Raw genomic sequence first — 18,384 nt, forward strand, 5'->3', positions numbered from 1 at the left:
ATCAGTGTTAAGCGGGGGTCACCTGTACTACCTTCCCAGGAGACTATTTTAAATTTGATACAAAAATTTTAAACAACTGGTATCACACTTAATGAAAAAAAAAGCAAACCAAACAGTCCATGTTCAGTTTGGGTGGTGAGTGCAAAACATAAAAGGTAGCAATTGCATCCTGCCCTAGTCATTCAGTTGCCCTAATCATTTGTGATAGAACTGTTCATTGAATGAACTTAAAATTCCATCTGTGTAAAATTCAAGCTGTCAATAAAATGTATCTACAGAACAGATTTCTGTTTAAATTTTTACTGAATCCTTGATTACATGGAGATGACAGTATTTTGCTCAAATTTGGAATGAATCATGAAACACATTTTTATGTTCCCAGCGAACTGAATGAAAAACCATTGCACAGTTCACCTACATCAACTGCACAGAGGATTCTGAATGTCAACTCCACATCATACTGTTTACAGTATGATGTGGAGTTGACATTCAGAATCCTCTGTTTTTTCTCTCTCTTTTTTTTTTTTGTGAGGAGAATCAAATGGCAGTGAATGTCGGATGATACATTTATTAATTGCAGATATTATTACAAAATGAGTAAGACTAGGAATAGACTAGCCAAAGCTCTCTTAATTTTCAACAAGGTGGGGCTAGGTCCACACTTATTCTGCTGCTATGCGTGAATGATATACGTAACTTATTTAACAGTCATGTTTTTAGATTTGGCAAAATTGCACAGCCTCCAAATTATTTTTTCCGTGGGAATATCTGAGTTTTATATGATTTTTCCATTGAATATTTCTAAATTAAAGGAGATTTGGCATCAGAGATTGATGAAGGTATATTTTCTTGTCATGGAAAATTTTCAGCATAGATTATAAAGTTGCATAACTAATGAGAGAGAGAGAGAGAGCGAGAGCGAGAGAGAGAGCATATTTACCGAATTAGTTTTTAGAACAAAAATTGCATTATTTGTGTTGTAATTTAAAAAAAAAAATAAATAAACTTATGTTAGCTTGTTCAGCTAATATCACATAATAACAAGTTAACTAATGTATGGTGCTTTAGATTTCATGCCCATTAGCAAATAGTAATACTTCATGATTTATAACAACAAACAAAAAAAAAGTAAAAAGCAACAACCTTAACGGTGAACAGAGAAATATTGTTTCTATGCATCTGCCACATTGCCCATTCATTCCTCCGACAAGAACATTTCAACAAACATAATATCTAGTGCTTTAGCTATAAAAATATGGTATTTGGATAGCCTGTGTTGATAGGTATGAAAAAAAAAAAATAATAATAATAATTGCTGAATTTCTACTGATCTAATTTTAACGAAATTTAGAAAGGGCTGAAAAATTGTTCTAACTGAGGGAAATGTAAAATTTCATGCAAATCCATTCACTGGGAGTTGAGTTGTAATATGTGGATAAATGGACAAAAGTAATAATTGCCAGATTTTTATTGGTCCAATTGGAATGAATTTTGGATGGCTCTATAAATCTATTTAAAGGGTACAGATATAAAAATTCATGAAAATTCATTTAATGGGAATCGATTTGTTATATACAGATGAATGGAGTCATACGCTGTGGAGACATTAGGCACATACATAATGCTAATGCCCCTTAAAACCACTAGTTCACAGCATGTATCATGTATAAAAAGTATTTTTTTCCAGTTTTCTTATTATCTTTATGGTGGACTTGTACTGTACTTCACAATTGTTTTTCTTTATATATCTTAATACAAAGTTTGGATAAGATATGCTCCTTATTAAAAGTATACTCCTATATGTCTTATTAAAAGTATACTCCTATATGTCTTATTAAAAGTATACTCCTATATGTCTTATTAAAAGTTTTCCTTTTTTTATTAATTTAACTTCATTAATTTCAGGGCAAAATTGATGGAATCTGAAGAGATGTGTGTGCAACTTCGAAAGCATGCTCAACGCCCATATTCTCGACTGTCCAGTAGTCCAACCTCTACAGCAGTAGCTGTGTCAGGCCATTATGATATAAGAATGGATTCATCACCATCTGTGTATGAACTCCTTGAAGAAGCTAAGCAGGACATCAAAAAGCTGAAAAGAAGAAAGAAGAAAGTTTTAAAAGTAGCAGTGTAAGTGTGAAAATTAATAGTTACTGCTATTAAATAAATACTGCTATTACTGCTATTGATAGTTTACTGCTATCAAAATTAATTTACTACTATTAATTTAAGAATAACAAAAATGTTTTCCAGAAATAATCGACATATGTACCTATACACTTTAATATTAGTAGTGGACAAATGATACAAGAATATGAGTTTATACAGCATCAGCAAAAAAAACCCAACACTTCCCTCATCACTTGTGCAACCCCTCTTATAATTTGCCTAGTTCCTCCTTAAATTTATTCAAACTATCCATTTCCACAGAATAAAATATAAGTTTGTTCTATTACCTTCTGGCTGAAAGAAAATATCCTTCTGTAATTTAAATTTTGATATGTACAGGAAGGGCTCCATTTAGCTTACTTAATCATCACAATCAGATCTCCTTGCAGGCACTTCGTTTCCAGACAGAACAGTTGTAGAACTGAAGCCTTTCTTGGTAAGAGCACTCTTTTTTCTCTCTTGCTAATTTCATTGTTGTTCTCTCCACCCATTCCAACAGTCCCTTCCTAAAATGTGGCTTCCAGACATGTATGCAGCACACTCAAGATATATATATATATTTTTTTTTTCTAATAACTGATAGCAAAATGGAGGAGAACTTGTTGAAATTAAAGATAAAGAAGGCACCCTGGGGTTGATGGAATCTATCCAGTTATATTAAAGGAGGCAGCAAAGGAAGTAAACAGATCCTTAGCCACAATGATGAAAACTTCCTTGCACTCATTTGCACATCTCCAGTCCCCATGGATTGGAGACGTGCAAATGTTTCCCCAGTTCACAAAGCGGGATCAAAGGGTTATAGGGGTAATTACAGACCTGTTAGTCTAACTTCTGTTCCTGGGAAAATAACGGAGCCACTGTTTAAGGAAGCGATGCAGGATCATCTAGACAAGACTGCAGTTATAGTTCAGACACAGCATGGGTTTGTTAAGGAGAAGTCTTTTCTGACAAATTTGATTGGATACTATGATGTGATCACAAAGGAATTGGATGCAAGCAAAGAATAATTTTGATATCATATACTTGGATTTTAGGAAGACTTTTTATACTATGGCACATGGAAGAATACTGTACAAATTGGAGCAGTATGGCATTAAGGGCAAGTTGCTACAATGGATAAAAGGATAGTTGACTGGGAGAAGACAGAGTGGTTATCAATGGACACTGCTCTTCATTGACTAATGTTATTAGTGGAGTTCCCCAGGGTTCAGTGTTAGGCCCATTGTTGTTTTCATTATTTATCAGTGATATTGATAAGGGTATATCAAGGTTAATGTCTAAGTTTGCAGACAATACTAAGGTTGGCAGGATTGTTAATGACAGTACTCTGCTGCAACAGGATCTGGAAACGTTGAGCAAATGGGCTGAGAGGTGGCAACTGAAGTTTAACATTGACAAATGTAAAGTACTGCATATGGGTAGCAGTAACCCCGGCGTAATGTATCAACTGGGTGGTACTGCAATCAAGGTAGTGGAGAATGAAATAAGAATGAAATAATGGCGTAATTGTGCAGTGAAATATGAAGTTTTCTCAGCAGTGAAAAAAGGCTGCAAGAGTAGTTCTTTGTGTCTTGTCAATGATATACAGGAATTTTATACCTGTATTTGTAATTGTACTTGTAATTGTACCCTTGTATGAGGCAGTGGTCAGGCCCCACATTTAGTACTATATACATGTCTAGAGTCCTCATTTTAGGAAAGATATAGAGCTGCTGGAATGAGTACAGAGAAGGGCAGTGAGATTGGTAGTAGTAGTGGCATGTGATGCAAGAAAGCAAGTGTATGAGCTTATGCAGCATCAGCCAAAAAAAAAAAAAATCACACCATTCCCTCCAAATGCCTGTCCAGTTCCTCCTTAAATTTATTCTATCTATCAACTTCCACAACGACAGATGGAAGTTTGTTCCAGCAATTAACCACCCGCTGGCTAAAGGCAAATTTCCGCACATCTATTCTACATCTGTCTTTTCTTAATTTGAATTTATGCCCCCTTAGGTTTGTAATCTGAACAAGTGAAAGGATCCCATCAGAATTCAGCGTGCTCAACCCATTCAAGGCCTTATACACCTCAATCAGATCACCGCACAGGTGCCTAGTCTCCAGCCACTGCAATTTGCAGAACTTAAGCCTCTCTTGGTAAGCGGATCCCTCCATTCCCCTCACCAATCTTGTTGCCCTTCTCTGTACCCACTCAAGTAAATCTACATCCTTCCTAAAATGAGACCTCCAGACCTGTATGCAGTACTCAAGGTGTGGCTTGACCATTGCCTTATATAGAGGGACAATCACCTCCTTCTCCCTGTTAGCAAAATTCCTATATATCATTGACAAAACCCCATGACCTGCCCTGGCAGCCTGTCTGCATTGCTCAGAAAACTTCATATCTGACTGCACAATTACTCCCAGGTCTTTTTCATTTTCTACCACCTTAAGTGTAGTACCACACAGTTGGTACGTTTCTCTGGGGTTACTTCTACCCATATGCAGTACTTTGCATTTGGTGAGTGGAACAAAGTGATGGTGTTACCAAGAAAGACTTAAGTTCTGCAAATTGCAGCTTCTGGAGACTAGGCATGCCAGGCGATCTAATTGAGTTGTATAAGGCCTTGAATGGATTGAGCATTCTCAATGCTAATGGAATTCTTCGTCTTGCTCAAATTACTTACCTGAGAGGGCATAAATACAAATTGTGGAAAGACGATTGTAGAATAGATCTGCAGAAATTTGCCTTTAGCCAGTGGGCGGTTGATAGTTGGAACAAACTTCCATCTGTTGTAATTGGGGGTCACAACTTAAATAAGTTCAAGGCAGAAATAGACAAACATTTGGAGTGAATGGATGGGTGTAATTGGAAGGGTGGTTTTTTTTTTTTTTTTTTTTATTTGGCTGATGGTATATCAACTTGCTTACTTGCATCCTATGCCCTACTAATGCTAGTAGTCGATCCACCTCTTTTATAGCTGTGATCTCAGCACTTGCAGCTCCCTCTACAATTAAGTTCCCCCATGCTGCTGAGTTCTGGTTGCTCAAGTGAGTCATCTGGAAATCTTTGCTCCCGCCGCAGAATCAAACCACATTACTGGATTTATCCCTTCGAATTCAGAGTCTTATACTAATTGTGACTAAACAACTCATTATAGTTTTGAAGCTCTTGACTGGAATGACCTCTTTTTCATCAATAATGTTGCTGGAGAGGCTCTTCCCCCCCCCCCACAACTTTAGTAGCATTGATACTCCACAGAAGAGAAATCTCCTTATAGATCATCATAAATATGTTACTGTTTTCACTACTATACAGTTGACCTCTGTGGTTTTTGAACTGACTGTTGCTTTCTTGTGTGCAGACTGGTTCACATCAATTTGCTGCTTGATAAACAAAAGCTCTCCAGGTTAACTGTTTATTGAGTACTGGAAATAATGAATAATCTTATATTTAATATTTGCCTATGCAAATTCTCCTCATGGAAGAATGTAGCCTTTCTTGTTCTCAAACAACCTAATTATTGTGCCAATTATTATGTCATGGCTTGATTGTTATGTAATGACAAGTATTATCATTGTCCTCTCATAATGTATGTATTTCTTTTCTCTTTAATTTATGTATTCCTCCTAGACAGGTTAATTTTTATCATATTATCCCTGGAATGCTATGTTTGTGTAATGACAAGCAATCTTATAAATGTTTGAAAATTTTGATTTATTCATACTAACCTATTGTTGTGTATCCCTGGGTGTGAGGCAATGATGGGTATTTGCAACGTTGACTAGTATATACCCTCCTTCTGCTTATTTTGCAATAACAATATTTTCCCAATTTCTTTCTCTCTCTCTCTCTCTCTCTCTCTCTCTCTCTCTCTCTCTCTCTCTCTCTCTCTCTCTCTCTCTCAACCAAGTGGTAAAATTAATAGGTAGTTCTTCTTCCTTTGGAACTACTGCCCCACCTTTCTTGCACCCTGCATTAATCTTCTTACCCTTTTCCCTCTCTAACCTAATTATCTCTTCACTGACATTTTCTTTCAACATTTCAACATTTATATAATATTGAAATCTAAAGTTCTTAATAGTTTTACCCTCTAACAATGAACCACTCCTGCCAGAACTTGTAAAGCATCAGAGGGGAAACATCAATGAGGCTTAATTAACATAAATGTTAGCATTCAAATATTATAGTAAACTTGAAAATGACTATTATAAAAGAAACCCAAGTTAGAACCCAAGAAAGATAAAGTCAGGAAATTCATATAAACAAAGCATAAAATGAGGTGTAGCGAGAGTGCAAAATGCAGCACACTATAGAAAATATGTACTTGTAAATGCAAATACTTTGATATTGTAATCCAGAACATCCTTCACCATATAACCTATAGCCTTTCATGAACCAGTCCAGTCTGTGGGGGGGATCTTCTACCCCTACACTGACATCAGTAAAAGTAGCAGAGTTTCTCTTTAGTGTAATTATACACTGTGACACTAAAGAAAGTTAATGCCCATTTCTCGGCTGGTGATCATCATAGCAGAGGAGAGGATTAACATGTATCATCTGTATTTGTTGTCACAGACAACTCTTGCCTGCTCGACAGACAGTTACTTATTGCCATTATGCTTGTTGTCATTAGCATGGTTCAGCAACATCCAAAAAATAAAAATAAAATAAAATAAAAAAAACCCCACCTTTTTTTCCCGTTTCACCCATTAATTTGTGCCAAAAGTTTAATACTTTACCTTTGGAGGGTGGGAGGTCACTGTTATTTTTGAATAACCCTTGTTTTGTAGAATAAAAGCTGCATTTGCTTCATAACTTATTTTACTTATTGTCACTTTTGTGTATAACATCTGTAATACTTAGCAATGCAGATGTTACTTATTATCATTACCGTCTGTCATAACTTTAACAGCAACTCTAACTTATTTTACTTAATTGCCACTTTTGTTTATTCTATAACATCTGTAATACTTAGAGATGCAGATGTTGCTTATTATCATTACTGTCTGTCATAACTTTAATAGCTGGTCCTGTTGTTTTTGTGTTTTTTTTTTTTGATTTTGATAAATCAGACTGTACAATCAGTAATCACTGATTGTACAGTGAAGTGATTTTAATTTAACACATTTGCAATCTTTGCGATATTTTATGATCATTTGAATTTATTTTCAAGCACATTTGTGTAAAAGGCATGTTATTTGTTCTTCTAGAGACAAAGAAGCAGGAGGAAGTGAAGATGAAAAACAAGAAAACCAAAAAACAGAAGCAGATGATGATTATGATTTAGAAGTAAGTGTGTTATTTTGGCTATGTTAGAAACAATTTAAAGATGTCAGAATTCAGTGATTATGATATTTTAAAAATCTGACTGCACTTTACTGAAAAGTAAACAGCATTAAATACAACACTAGTTACAAACTGATGCCTGCAGTTCACAGCTAAAATTTGGCAGTATTCTGATATAGAAGTGGACATCAGTTGTATATCAGAATACTATATCAGTTTTATACCAGAATTGTAGTAAGTTATCATCATTTCTATATAAGGCCAAATGGAGTTAGTGAATCTGTTGATTACTACTCAGTTTTCAAATAAATGCTAGTAAGTTCTTTTTCGCAGCTGTGTTTTCTGGATACAGCATTTTTGAATAGATCAGTGTTTTTAGGACTGCTAGCATGTGTGCATAATGCGTCTGTTGTTTCCACCATGTCTGTCTATCCATATGTAAGAACTCAACTCCCAATGGATGGATTTTCATGAAATTTTATATTTGGGCCTTTTAGAAAAATTTGTAGAGCCATTCTTTCCCAAATTTCATTAAAATTGGACCAATAGAAATCCACCAAAAATAATTTCTCTGCACATATGTTAACATCTAATAATTCAACTCGCTGTGAATGGATTTTCACAAAATTTTATGTTTGGGCTTTTTAAGAAAGATTTGTCAAGCCAAAATTTCATTAAAATCAGACAGATAGAAATCTGACAATTTTTATTTCTTTCTATTATAAAAGAAACCCAAGTTAGAACCCAAGAAAGATAAAGTCAGGAAATTCATATAAACAAAGCATAAAATGAGGTGTAGCAAGTGCAAAATGCAGCATGCTATAGAAAATATGTACTTGCTTTACAAGTTCTGGCAAGAGTGGTTCATTGTTAGAGGCTAAAACTATTAAGAACTTTAGATTTCAATATTATATAAATGTTGGAATGTTGAAAGAAAATTTCAGTGAAGAGATAATTAGGTTAGAGAGGGAAAAGGTTGGGAAGATTAATGCAGGGTTCAAGAAAGATGGGGCAGTAGTTCTGTTTTTCTGTGTGTAATAAATCAACTCCCAGTGAATGGATATTCATGAAATTGTATATTTTGCTCATCAGAACAGATAATAATAGTAATAGAGGCATGTGACGCAAGAAAGCAAGCATATGAGCTTATGTAGCATCAACCAAAAAAAAAAAAAAAATTCACACAACCATTCCCTCTAAATATTTGTCCGGTTCCTCCTTGAATTTATTGAAGCTATCAACTTCCACAGCAACAGATGGAAGTTTCAGCAATTAACCACCCACTGGCTAAAGGCAAATTCCTGCACGTCTATTCTACAACTGTCTTTCCTCAATTTGAATTTATGCCCCCTTAGGTTTGTAATCTGAGCAAGTGGAAGAATTCCATCAGAATTCAGCATGCTCAACCATTCAAGGCCTTATACACCTCAATCAGATCACATCGCAGGTACTTAAATTTAAATTAAATTTTCTGTTTTTATACTCCGGGACGACGAAACAGTCAGAGGAGTTGCACAAGATAGACAGAATACAAGAAACAGCACCATATTCAGCAGTCTCGGGCTTGAACCTCTGTCACTCAAGGCACGTCTACTTATGCACCCGCACACCTGACCACTAGGCTATGGCAGCACATGTACTTGGTCTCCAGCCACTGCAGTTTGCAGAACTTAAGCCTCTCTTGGTAGAGGATCCCTTCATTCCCACACCAATCTTGTTGCCCTTCTCTGTACATGCTCAAGCAAATCTACATCCTTCCTAAAATGAGGCCTCCAGACCAGTACGCAGTACTCAAGGTGTGGCCTGACCATTGCCTTATACAAAGAGATAATCACCTCCTTTTCTCTGCTAGCAAAATTCCTGTATATTATTGACAAAACACCATGACCTGCTCTGGCACCTGTCTGCATTGCTCAGAAAACTTCATATCTGACTGCACAATTACTCCAAGGTCTTTTTTATTTTCTACCACCCGAAGTGTAGTACCACACAGTATGTTCCTCTGGGGTTACTTCTATCCATATGCAATACTTTGGATTTGTCAATGTTAAACTGAAGTTTAACATTGACAAATGTTAAGCTTGAAGTCCCCTGTAAGAGGACTTCAAGCCTCCAATACAGTCCCCTGTATTGGAGGCTTGAAGTGGTGGAACCCATGTTTAGTCTGTAGAGCTAAGTTCGGGTCAACCCTTCCCTATCTCTTCCATCATGCAGTATGATTGACGACTTTTGAGGTTATGATGAAAGTCGTGGCGAGATCCAATATTCCTTACATTTCGAGGGTACACTCTAAAACGGTGTTCGCAAGCCGGCCGCTAGTTAATACACTGGACCGAACCTATTGATAACTATCTAGGAGGCTTCCGGATCAGCTAGTGTATAATCTTGCTACCTCTACTCTGCCAGATAGTGACTGGAGGGAGTCCGAGTAGTGTGTATGCGGGGAGCATTGTCGAGGCCACGTTATGTCAAGGATCTGGGTATATTCTTACCACGTGTACGCCATATCCAAAAAATTAATTAATTCATACAGCATGTCCCACCCACTTTTTCTTACTATTGAATACACCATGAATTGTCAAACTAATAGAGCAAGCTTATCTGCGAAAAGATCTAAACCACCCAAGTACTTCCTAATTCATTTCACAAATATACGTGGTCTCAGTTCTAATCTCAGCGATGTCCATTTCCACTTGCAGTCTCCCAAACCGCATGTACTTTTTCTGACAGAATCTCAATTATCGGTTGATTCAACTACTGCTCATCTCAGATGCCAAAATTATTCGCTGTATGATTCCTTTCGCCTCAAAGGTGGTACTTGTGCATATGTCCGTTCTGATATTCCCTGTCAGAGACTTGGCAATTTGGAATCTCCTCTCTTTGATCTTCTCCGGCTTAAAATCTCTCTACCTCATTGTGTCAAATTCATCTGTTGTCTCTTCTCCCAACTCCACTAACCACTTGGAGCCCTTTGACTTCCTCTCTTTGCAACTTGACTTTCTCCAATCCAACTTTCCTAACAGTGAGGTAATTTTCCTTGGTGATTTTAATGTTCACAACTTCAGCTGGCTTCCGTTTTCTAGTCACACCGACCCAGCAGGTCGAGATGCTGAGGCTTTTGCAATTACTAATGACATAGAACAGATTGTTCATTTACCTACAAGAATACCGGACAATCCTAATCATACAGCCAGTATGCTGGATCTTTTTCTCACAATCAACCCTTCTAAGTACACGGTCGAAGTGAGAGGTCCTTTAGGCACTTCAGATCACAACTTGGTGATTGTCTCTTCTCCAATGGAACCTTTCTCATGGCTATTCCCAACCTCGTGTTGTTTGGCATTACAAGAATGCATAATGGGATGACCTGCGAGACTTCTTTCCTACTTTTCCTTGGTCGGATTACTGTTTCAAAACTTCTGATGTCAACGTTTGCTCAGAACGTGTTTGTGAAATTATTCTTGCAGGAATGGAATCCTTTATCCCACACTCCACTTTAAAATCTCGTCCTTTATCTAAACCTTGGTTTTCCAATAAATGTGCTAAGGCTGTTCAAGAGAAGAATGTTGCATATTGTAATTGGCTTGTTTCTAATTCTTCAGTTTCATTTTCTGCCTACACCAAAGCTCGCAACAATTGTAAAGCAGTTATTAATCAGTCCAAACTAGAGTTTGAACAGGCTAAGAGTAGAAAACTTGCTTCTTGCCTTAATGGTAGCCGAGCATTCTGGTCTCTTGCCAAAGCTATTGGTCGCAACTTTTGCCCATGTCTGCTCCCACCTCTGTCCAAACCAGATGGTTCTTTTGTCACTTCAGCCAAGGATAAAGTTGATCTGTGAGCATCCCATTTTTCTTTCAGCTCATGTATTAATGATCTTGGTAAAACACCTCCCACCATTCCCAACATGCTCCATTCAATGCCTTCTGTGGTCTTCCGTCAAAAGGATATCAGAAGGATTTTAACGAATCTTGATGCTAAGAAAGCTCCAGGTCCTGATGGTATTTCTCCACTTATTCTCAAAACCTGTGCTCCTGAACTTACTCCTATTCTTTGCCGCCTTTTTTCATTTTCTTATTCCAAAGGTGCTTTTCCTTCTGCTTGGAAATTTGCTCATATCCAGCCAGTTCCTAAAAAGGGTTACAAATCGATCCCATCCAGTTATCGTCCCATTGCAATGACTTCTACTCTTTCTAAAGTAATGGAGAAATCAATTCACCGCCAACTCTTAATCTACCTAGAAACCTTCCGTCTGATCAACGATCGCCAGTGTGGATTCCGTCAGTGTCGATCCACTGGTGATATTCTGGCTTATGTTACCCATTTATGGAGTAATTCAACGGAAAGGTTCGGTGAAACACAAGTAGTTGCTCTTGACATCTCAAAGGCTTTTGATCGTGTTTAGCATAAAGGCCTTCTACACAATCTTCGATCTTATGGTTTGCCAACTGTTTTTAGTAATATGGTTATCCAGTTTTCTCTCTGATCGCTCACTGAGGGTGATGGTAGATGGCTCTCTCTCTCTGTCTTCTAACTTCTCCACTAATTCCAGTGTCCCCCATGGTTCAGTTCTTTCCCCCACTCTTTTCCTCTTGTATATTAATGACCTTCTTCTATTGACTGGAAATCCTATCCATAGTTTTGCCGATGATAGCACAATGCATTCCACTTTTCATTTTCAGAAACTTTGTCCTGCTCAATCAGCTTCAACTTCTCGAAAATCTGCTACCAATTCCTTAAATGCCGGCAGAATTACTTAACAAGTACAGGTCACTGTTGAACAAAACCATGAATTAGGGTTGAATTTGAAAGTGTCTGCAATTCTGCCCAGACACGATAGGAGGGAGTATATGATGAGAGCCTTGTCGATCAATTCGGCCCTGGAAAGATTGTGCACGGCTCAAGGGGTAGAATTTTTTTCAGCCTGGACTGTACTTGTTAACAGGAGAGATTGCTTCTACAGGGATGGGATACACTTAAATAGAAAGGGTGCAAGAATATTTGCTGATGCTATCGAGGCAGTGTTAGGTGGGTCGGAAAACTGCTAGCTTGGGGGGAGACAAAAACCAATAGATTGACAGTAGCCACTGGCAGAGGTGAAAGAGATTCTTGCACTGCTTCTATTAGAATGAGCAGAAGCGTGGAAAACAAGATGCATGGTATTTCAGAGACTGCTGGGAGCCATTGCGGTACAAGTAAACACATGGGTTGTGTTAGGGTAGCTAAGAATAGAAACAGGTGCAGGTATACTTGCGTGTACACCAATGCTAGGAGTTTAGTAAATAAATTTGATGAATTTGAGGTATTGCTCAAAACATCAAAGGCAGATATTGTTGGGATATCAGAGACGTGGTGTCACACAGATATAAGGGATGCAGAACTGCAATTTGGGCAGTACAACGACTACAGAAAGGATAGAGAGGATAGGAAGGGGGGAGGGGTTATGCTATTAGTTAAGAAACACATAAAAACCAAGGAAGTGAAGCCAGTCAACATCGCCGGACAGTGCAGTGTTGAGTCAGTTTGGTGTGACATAAGCATTGGGAGATCAAAATTGAGAGTAGGAGTGTGCTATAGGCCTAATGACTCTGATGAGTATAATAAGGAACTGTACAGGGAAATAGAGTGGGCCAGTAAATCAGAGAGTCTTATAATGGGAGATTTTAATTTCCCAGATATTGACTGGAATTTGGGGGCTGGTTACTCACACACTAGCAGGGCTTTTGTGGATTTATTGGATGATTGTTTTCTACATCAGCATGTTCGGGAGGTAACTAGAGGGAGTAATACTCTTGATTTGATTATCAGCAGTGATTCTTCATGCATTAAGAATCTGCAGATAAACGAACCACTAAGTGGCAGTGATCACAGTGTGCTGAAGTGGGATTTACTCAAAGAGGTAACTACCATTAGGGGTAAAGGGAAGGGTTATTGCTTCCGTAAAGGCGACTACGATGGACTGAGACAGTATTTGAATTCTATACAGTGGGACCAACTGATGATGTTACCAACAGCAAATTCAAAATGGGAAGCATTCAAAGAACTTATCTTGGAAGCTACTAGGCTTTACATACCAACTAAGAAATATTGTTCATGGTTTAGGCCAAAATGGATGTCAGATGAACTAATGAGGCATATGGCAGAGAAGAAAAATGCATGGGATGCTTACAAATTAACACATGACACAGAAGCCTATGATAGATACAAGTTGATATGCAACCAAGTTACAAACGAGGTTAGGCAGGCAAAGGCAAATTACGAGAAATCCTTGGCAAGGGATGCAAAGTAAAACAGCAAAGAGTTCTTTACTTATGTTAACTCTAGAAGGAAGGGGATGAATCAGATTGGTCTACTTGATATTGATGGGTCAACTGTTGATGATCCTGCTCAGGTAGCTAACAAACTAAATGAATATTTTGCATCGACATTCACACATGAGGAGTTATTCAGCAAGGGGAATTCCAGAGGTGTATTCAACTCTAGCAGTAAGCTACAGAATCTTGAAATAACTGGGAGTAAAGTGGAGGAGAAACTGTTGAAGATAAACACAAGAAAGGCACCCGGGGTGGATGGGATCTATCCAGTTATATTAAAGGAGGCAGCAAAGGAAGTAAGCAAACCCTTAGCCATAATTATGAGAGCTTCCTTGGACTCAGGGGAGGTACCCATAGACTGGAAATGTGCAAATGTGACCCCAATTCACAAAGGAGGATCAAAGGCTGACACAAGTAATTATAGACCTGTGAGCTTAACTTCTGTTCAGGGAAAATTAATGGAGGCACTGGTTAAAGAAGCACTGCAGGATCATTTAGACAAGACTTCAGTTATAGCTCAGACACAGCATGGTTTTGTTAAGGGGAAGTCTTGCCTGACCAACTTGATTGGATATTATGATGCAGTCACAAAAGAACTGGATGCAGGGAATAACTTTGATGTTATATACTTGGATCTTAGAAAGGCTTTTGATACTTTTGCACATGGAAGACTTCTACACAAATTGGAGCAGTGTGTCGTTGGAGGCAAATTGCTGCTATGGATAAAGGGGTGGTTGAGGGGGAGAAGACAGAGAGTGGTAATCAATGGACACTGCTCATCGTGGACTAATGTTATTAGTGGAGTCCCTCAGGGCTCAGTGTTGGGTCCATTATTGTTTTCTGTATTTATAAATGATATTGATGATGGTATATCAAGCTTAATGTCCAAGTTTGCAGATGATACAAAGGTTGGCAGGGTTGTCAAGGACACTACTGACACTATGCTGCTGCAACAGGATCTGAAAGGTTGAGCAGATGGGCTGAGAGGTGGCAAATGAAGTTTAACATTGATAAATGTAAAGTACTACACATGGGAAACAGCAACCCCAGAGCAACGTATCAACTGTGTGGTACTACATTGACAGTGGTAGAGAATGAAAGGGACTTGGGGGTGGTTGTGCAGGCAGATATGAAGTTTTCTGAGCAATGCAGACAGGCTGCCAGGGCAGGTCATGGGGTTTTGTCAATGATATATAGGAATTTTGCTAGCAGGGGTAAGGAGGTGATTATTCCATTGTATAAGGCAATGGTCAGGCCACACCTAGAGTACTGTATGCAGGTCTGGAGGCCTCATTTCAAGAAGGATGTAGAGCTGCTGGAACGAGTACAGAGAAGGGCAAGAAGAGTAGTGAATGGAACAAAGGGGTGCTCTTACGAAGAAAGGCTTAAGTTTTGCAAATTACAGTGTCTGGAGACTAGGCACCAGCGAGGTGATCTGATAGAGGTGTATAAAGCCTTGAATGGTTTAAGCATGCTCAATGCTGATGGGATTCTTCCTCTAGCTCAGAAAAATCACCTGAGAGGGCATAAATTCAAATTGAGGAAAGACAGATGTAGGATAGACGTGAGGAAATTTGCCTTTAGCCAGCGGGTGGTCGGTTGGTGGAACAGACTTCCATCCCTTGTGGTGGAGGTTGATAGCCTAAATAAGTTTAAGGCTCAGCTGGACAGGTATTTGGAACGAACAAAGGGGTGAAGTGGAAGTGGGGGTTTTTTTTTTTTTTTTTTTTTTTTGGCTGATGCTGCATAAGCTTGCTTTCTTGCATCAAATGCCTCTACTAATGCTAATGCTAATCTTCAGGTAATTCTCCAGTGGGGCAAAGACAACTTAGTTGATTTCAACCCTTCTGAAACTCAGTCTTGTCTTATATCTCGCAAAAAGAATTCTTCTGCTCCTATGCTTATCTTTAGAGACACTGCGATTTCTAGGCAAAATGATATATCTCTTTTGGGGATTACCCTGACTTCTAATCTCTCTCTCTCTCTCTTGGCACAAGCACATTACAAATATTGCTTCCTCTGAATCTAAAAAACTTGGTTTTCTCTTTCGCTCTCGGTGTTACTTTTCTTCCAAACAGCTGCTCACTCTGTATAAATCGCAAATCCGCCCTGCCATGGAATATTGTTCCAACATCTGGGGTGGTGCCCCAAAAACCTTTCTCAGGCTTCTTGATTCCATTCAGAAGAGGGCAGTTAGGTTAATTAATGATTCATCTCTAACAGAGTCTCTCCACTCGCTTTCTCATAGACGTACTGTTTCTGATGCATGCCTCTTCTACAGATACTTCCACGGGCACTATTCTTCTGAATTGGCTTTTATAATTCCCGCTCTCTCTTTCAAAACAGTCCGAACACATGCCGCCACCAAGCCAACATCCATTTACTGTCCAACTTCAAACTCACAGAACTAACTTTTCATCTTTCTCATTTATTCAATCAACTGCCGTTTTCTGGAACAACCTTCCTTCATACGTATTTCCTGAAAATTACAATCTACAGAAGTTCAAGTGCAATGTCAACAAATATCTTCTTTCGTCTTCTCAACCTCCAACCCAAGCACGGTACTAAGTACTATAGGTTCTAATACCTCTCGTGTTTGGGGTTCACATAAAAAAAAAAAAAAAAAAGAAAGGTTGGTTTATCAGGGGTGAGATTGGTTGCAAGCCACGACTGCAATTCATCCCTGGAGTCTTGTGTATGATCAGGTGGAAGATAAATTAGACAAATTTTGATTAGGTGATTTTCCAGATGTAACATTGGCACATAAAGCTTTAAAGTGTTCTGTATTGCTGATCTTTAGGCAGGAAAGTGAAAAATTACGATGGGAAATAATCATAACACCTCCTTCTCGTAACATTAGTAGCTGCATGATAAGATGAGGTACTCAACAGGGTATCAAGCTGTTTATTGGAAGACATCCAGGTTTTTGTAAGAAAAATAATCCCAAATTCCTCGAGGAACAAGAGTGATTGCAGGGAGTGTAGCTTATTGCTGATGCTCCTGACGTTTTGAGCAAAAATTGAGCTGAGCATGTCATATATAATATCTTCTGATCCCTTTATTTGCTAGTGACGATGTCTGGGTACAGAAATTCAAGAATTTTTCCCAAATTCCCTGACCCTTGAGCCAAATGGCCACAGGAGAGGGTTAAATATTGTAGCTAGATCAAAAGGTGTGCATGTGACATTGAAAGATGCATAAGAAGGGTGTCTTGTACGCATTTAGCGGACACTGGTGTGCACTCCAGTGTTGCTTAGTATCAAATTCCAAACATCCAGTGGCAATGTATCAGGGTCTAATCTTGTTGCAAAAACATGCGCTAATCCAGGGGCAGCTTTTACTTCCATAGAGTTACTACTTCCATGGATGAAAACATCACGTGTGATTGTATCTTCTACTCTGTTATCAGCACAGGAAGTGGACATAATTCCACTCCAACAGTAGGCATCAAGCAGCAAGTGGCATCAGGAACAACTTCATGATGTGGTGATGGAAGAGACCATGTGCATGCAGTCAGTGTGAGGGAAATTCACCTTCTTGTAATTGGGAGCTGTCTGTAATAAACGATTCTGATTGGTGAGCTGGAAATTCCTCACATCCTAGGCCGAGGTAACCTAGGATGTGAGGGAAGTGCCGCAACATGAGCCCAGGTGCCAGCAAGGGGCTCCTTCTGAGGCATATGGGAAAATAGCTTGTGTGAAGAGCGAAGCTGATCAGATGGAGCTGTGCTGCAATCAGTTGTTTTGGTCTGGGAAGAATTGTTAACCAAAGGTCGTCGAGTTGGAAGAGCATCCGGATGTTCATCTGAAGCAGAAGACTGCTTGGTACAAGCAGTCTTCTTGTTGGACTGTAATCGTAAACATGGACACTACATCGAATGAAGCCATAATCTCACTGTCAGAGATTGAGAGCTCTTTAATAAGGTGAATGAACTCTCCCCTGTTAGTGACAGTGTGGGCAGTATTTCCCACAAGAGGTGTAAGGAGTCATGCAATATACTTAAATTGTTTATATGTAGGTGCATTGCAGCAGGACACAATGGCTGGAAGGAAACGCCTGGCTTATGAATCTTAAGTTGGCCATAAAACTGAGGCAGTTGGCAGTCCATGGCATGTAGAAGCCACTGAGTTAAAGCAGAAATATTTCCTGATTTCTAACCTTATTCATACTATTTGTTGCCAAGCTAACCGTACCTCTGATGCTTATCGTTCATGGCAGCAATGGAAGTTTGTGAATTTAATCAGAGAAGCTCACTCCTCGAGGATGAACACCCATTCAAATAATAACTCTTCCTTCCTTTTAGAATTTGAGCAGCAAACAATTAACTGCTGAGCTGCTCAATGTTTTGACAGCTGGAATGAAGTTCACTGTCTTGGCGTCGAAGCCACCGATCACACAACTTGCTATGGGAGTAGAAGCAAGCATTACCAACCTCCCTGAAGAATCTGCTAATGAAATCCGCTTCAAAACACCTCTGTCCTCCGATGCACACGGCCCGCCCGCTCCAACCTTTACTATCGATTACATGCTGCTCTTTCCTCCATAAGAAAAGACAACACCTTTGTCGTGCTTCCTGCAGACAAGGGACATCGCACCGTCATATTAGACCGGTCAGATTATTTAGAGAAAGCTCTC

The 18,384-nt window shown here is 38.8% G+C and overlaps 1 protein-coding gene across 3 annotated transcripts in view; it reads left to right on the forward strand.

The window, feature by feature from the left end:
- LOC150078996 (kinesin-like protein KIF21A) overlaps positions 1 to 18,384 on the forward strand; it is a 755,520-nt gene that overhangs the window by 220,544 nt on the left and 516,592 nt on the right. For all 3 annotated transcript variants that reach the window (XM_090383539.1, XM_090383541.1, XM_090383540.1), the window contains 2 exons: positions 1,906 to 2,130; positions 7,363 to 7,441. In XM_090383539.1, coding sequence (XP_090239665.1) covers positions 1,906 to 2,130; positions 7,363 to 7,441 — 304 coding nt within the window. The remainder of the gene's footprint in view (positions 1 to 1,905; positions 2,131 to 7,362; positions 7,442 to 18,384) is intronic.

Source organism: Mastigoproctus giganteus, chromosome 10 (assembly GCF_048544385.1).
Source record: "Mastigoproctus giganteus isolate SK-2022 chromosome 10, ASM4854438v1, whole genome shotgun sequence".
NCBI classification, from domain to species: Eukaryota; Metazoa; Arthropoda; class Arachnida; order Uropygi; family Thelyphonidae; genus Mastigoproctus; species Mastigoproctus giganteus.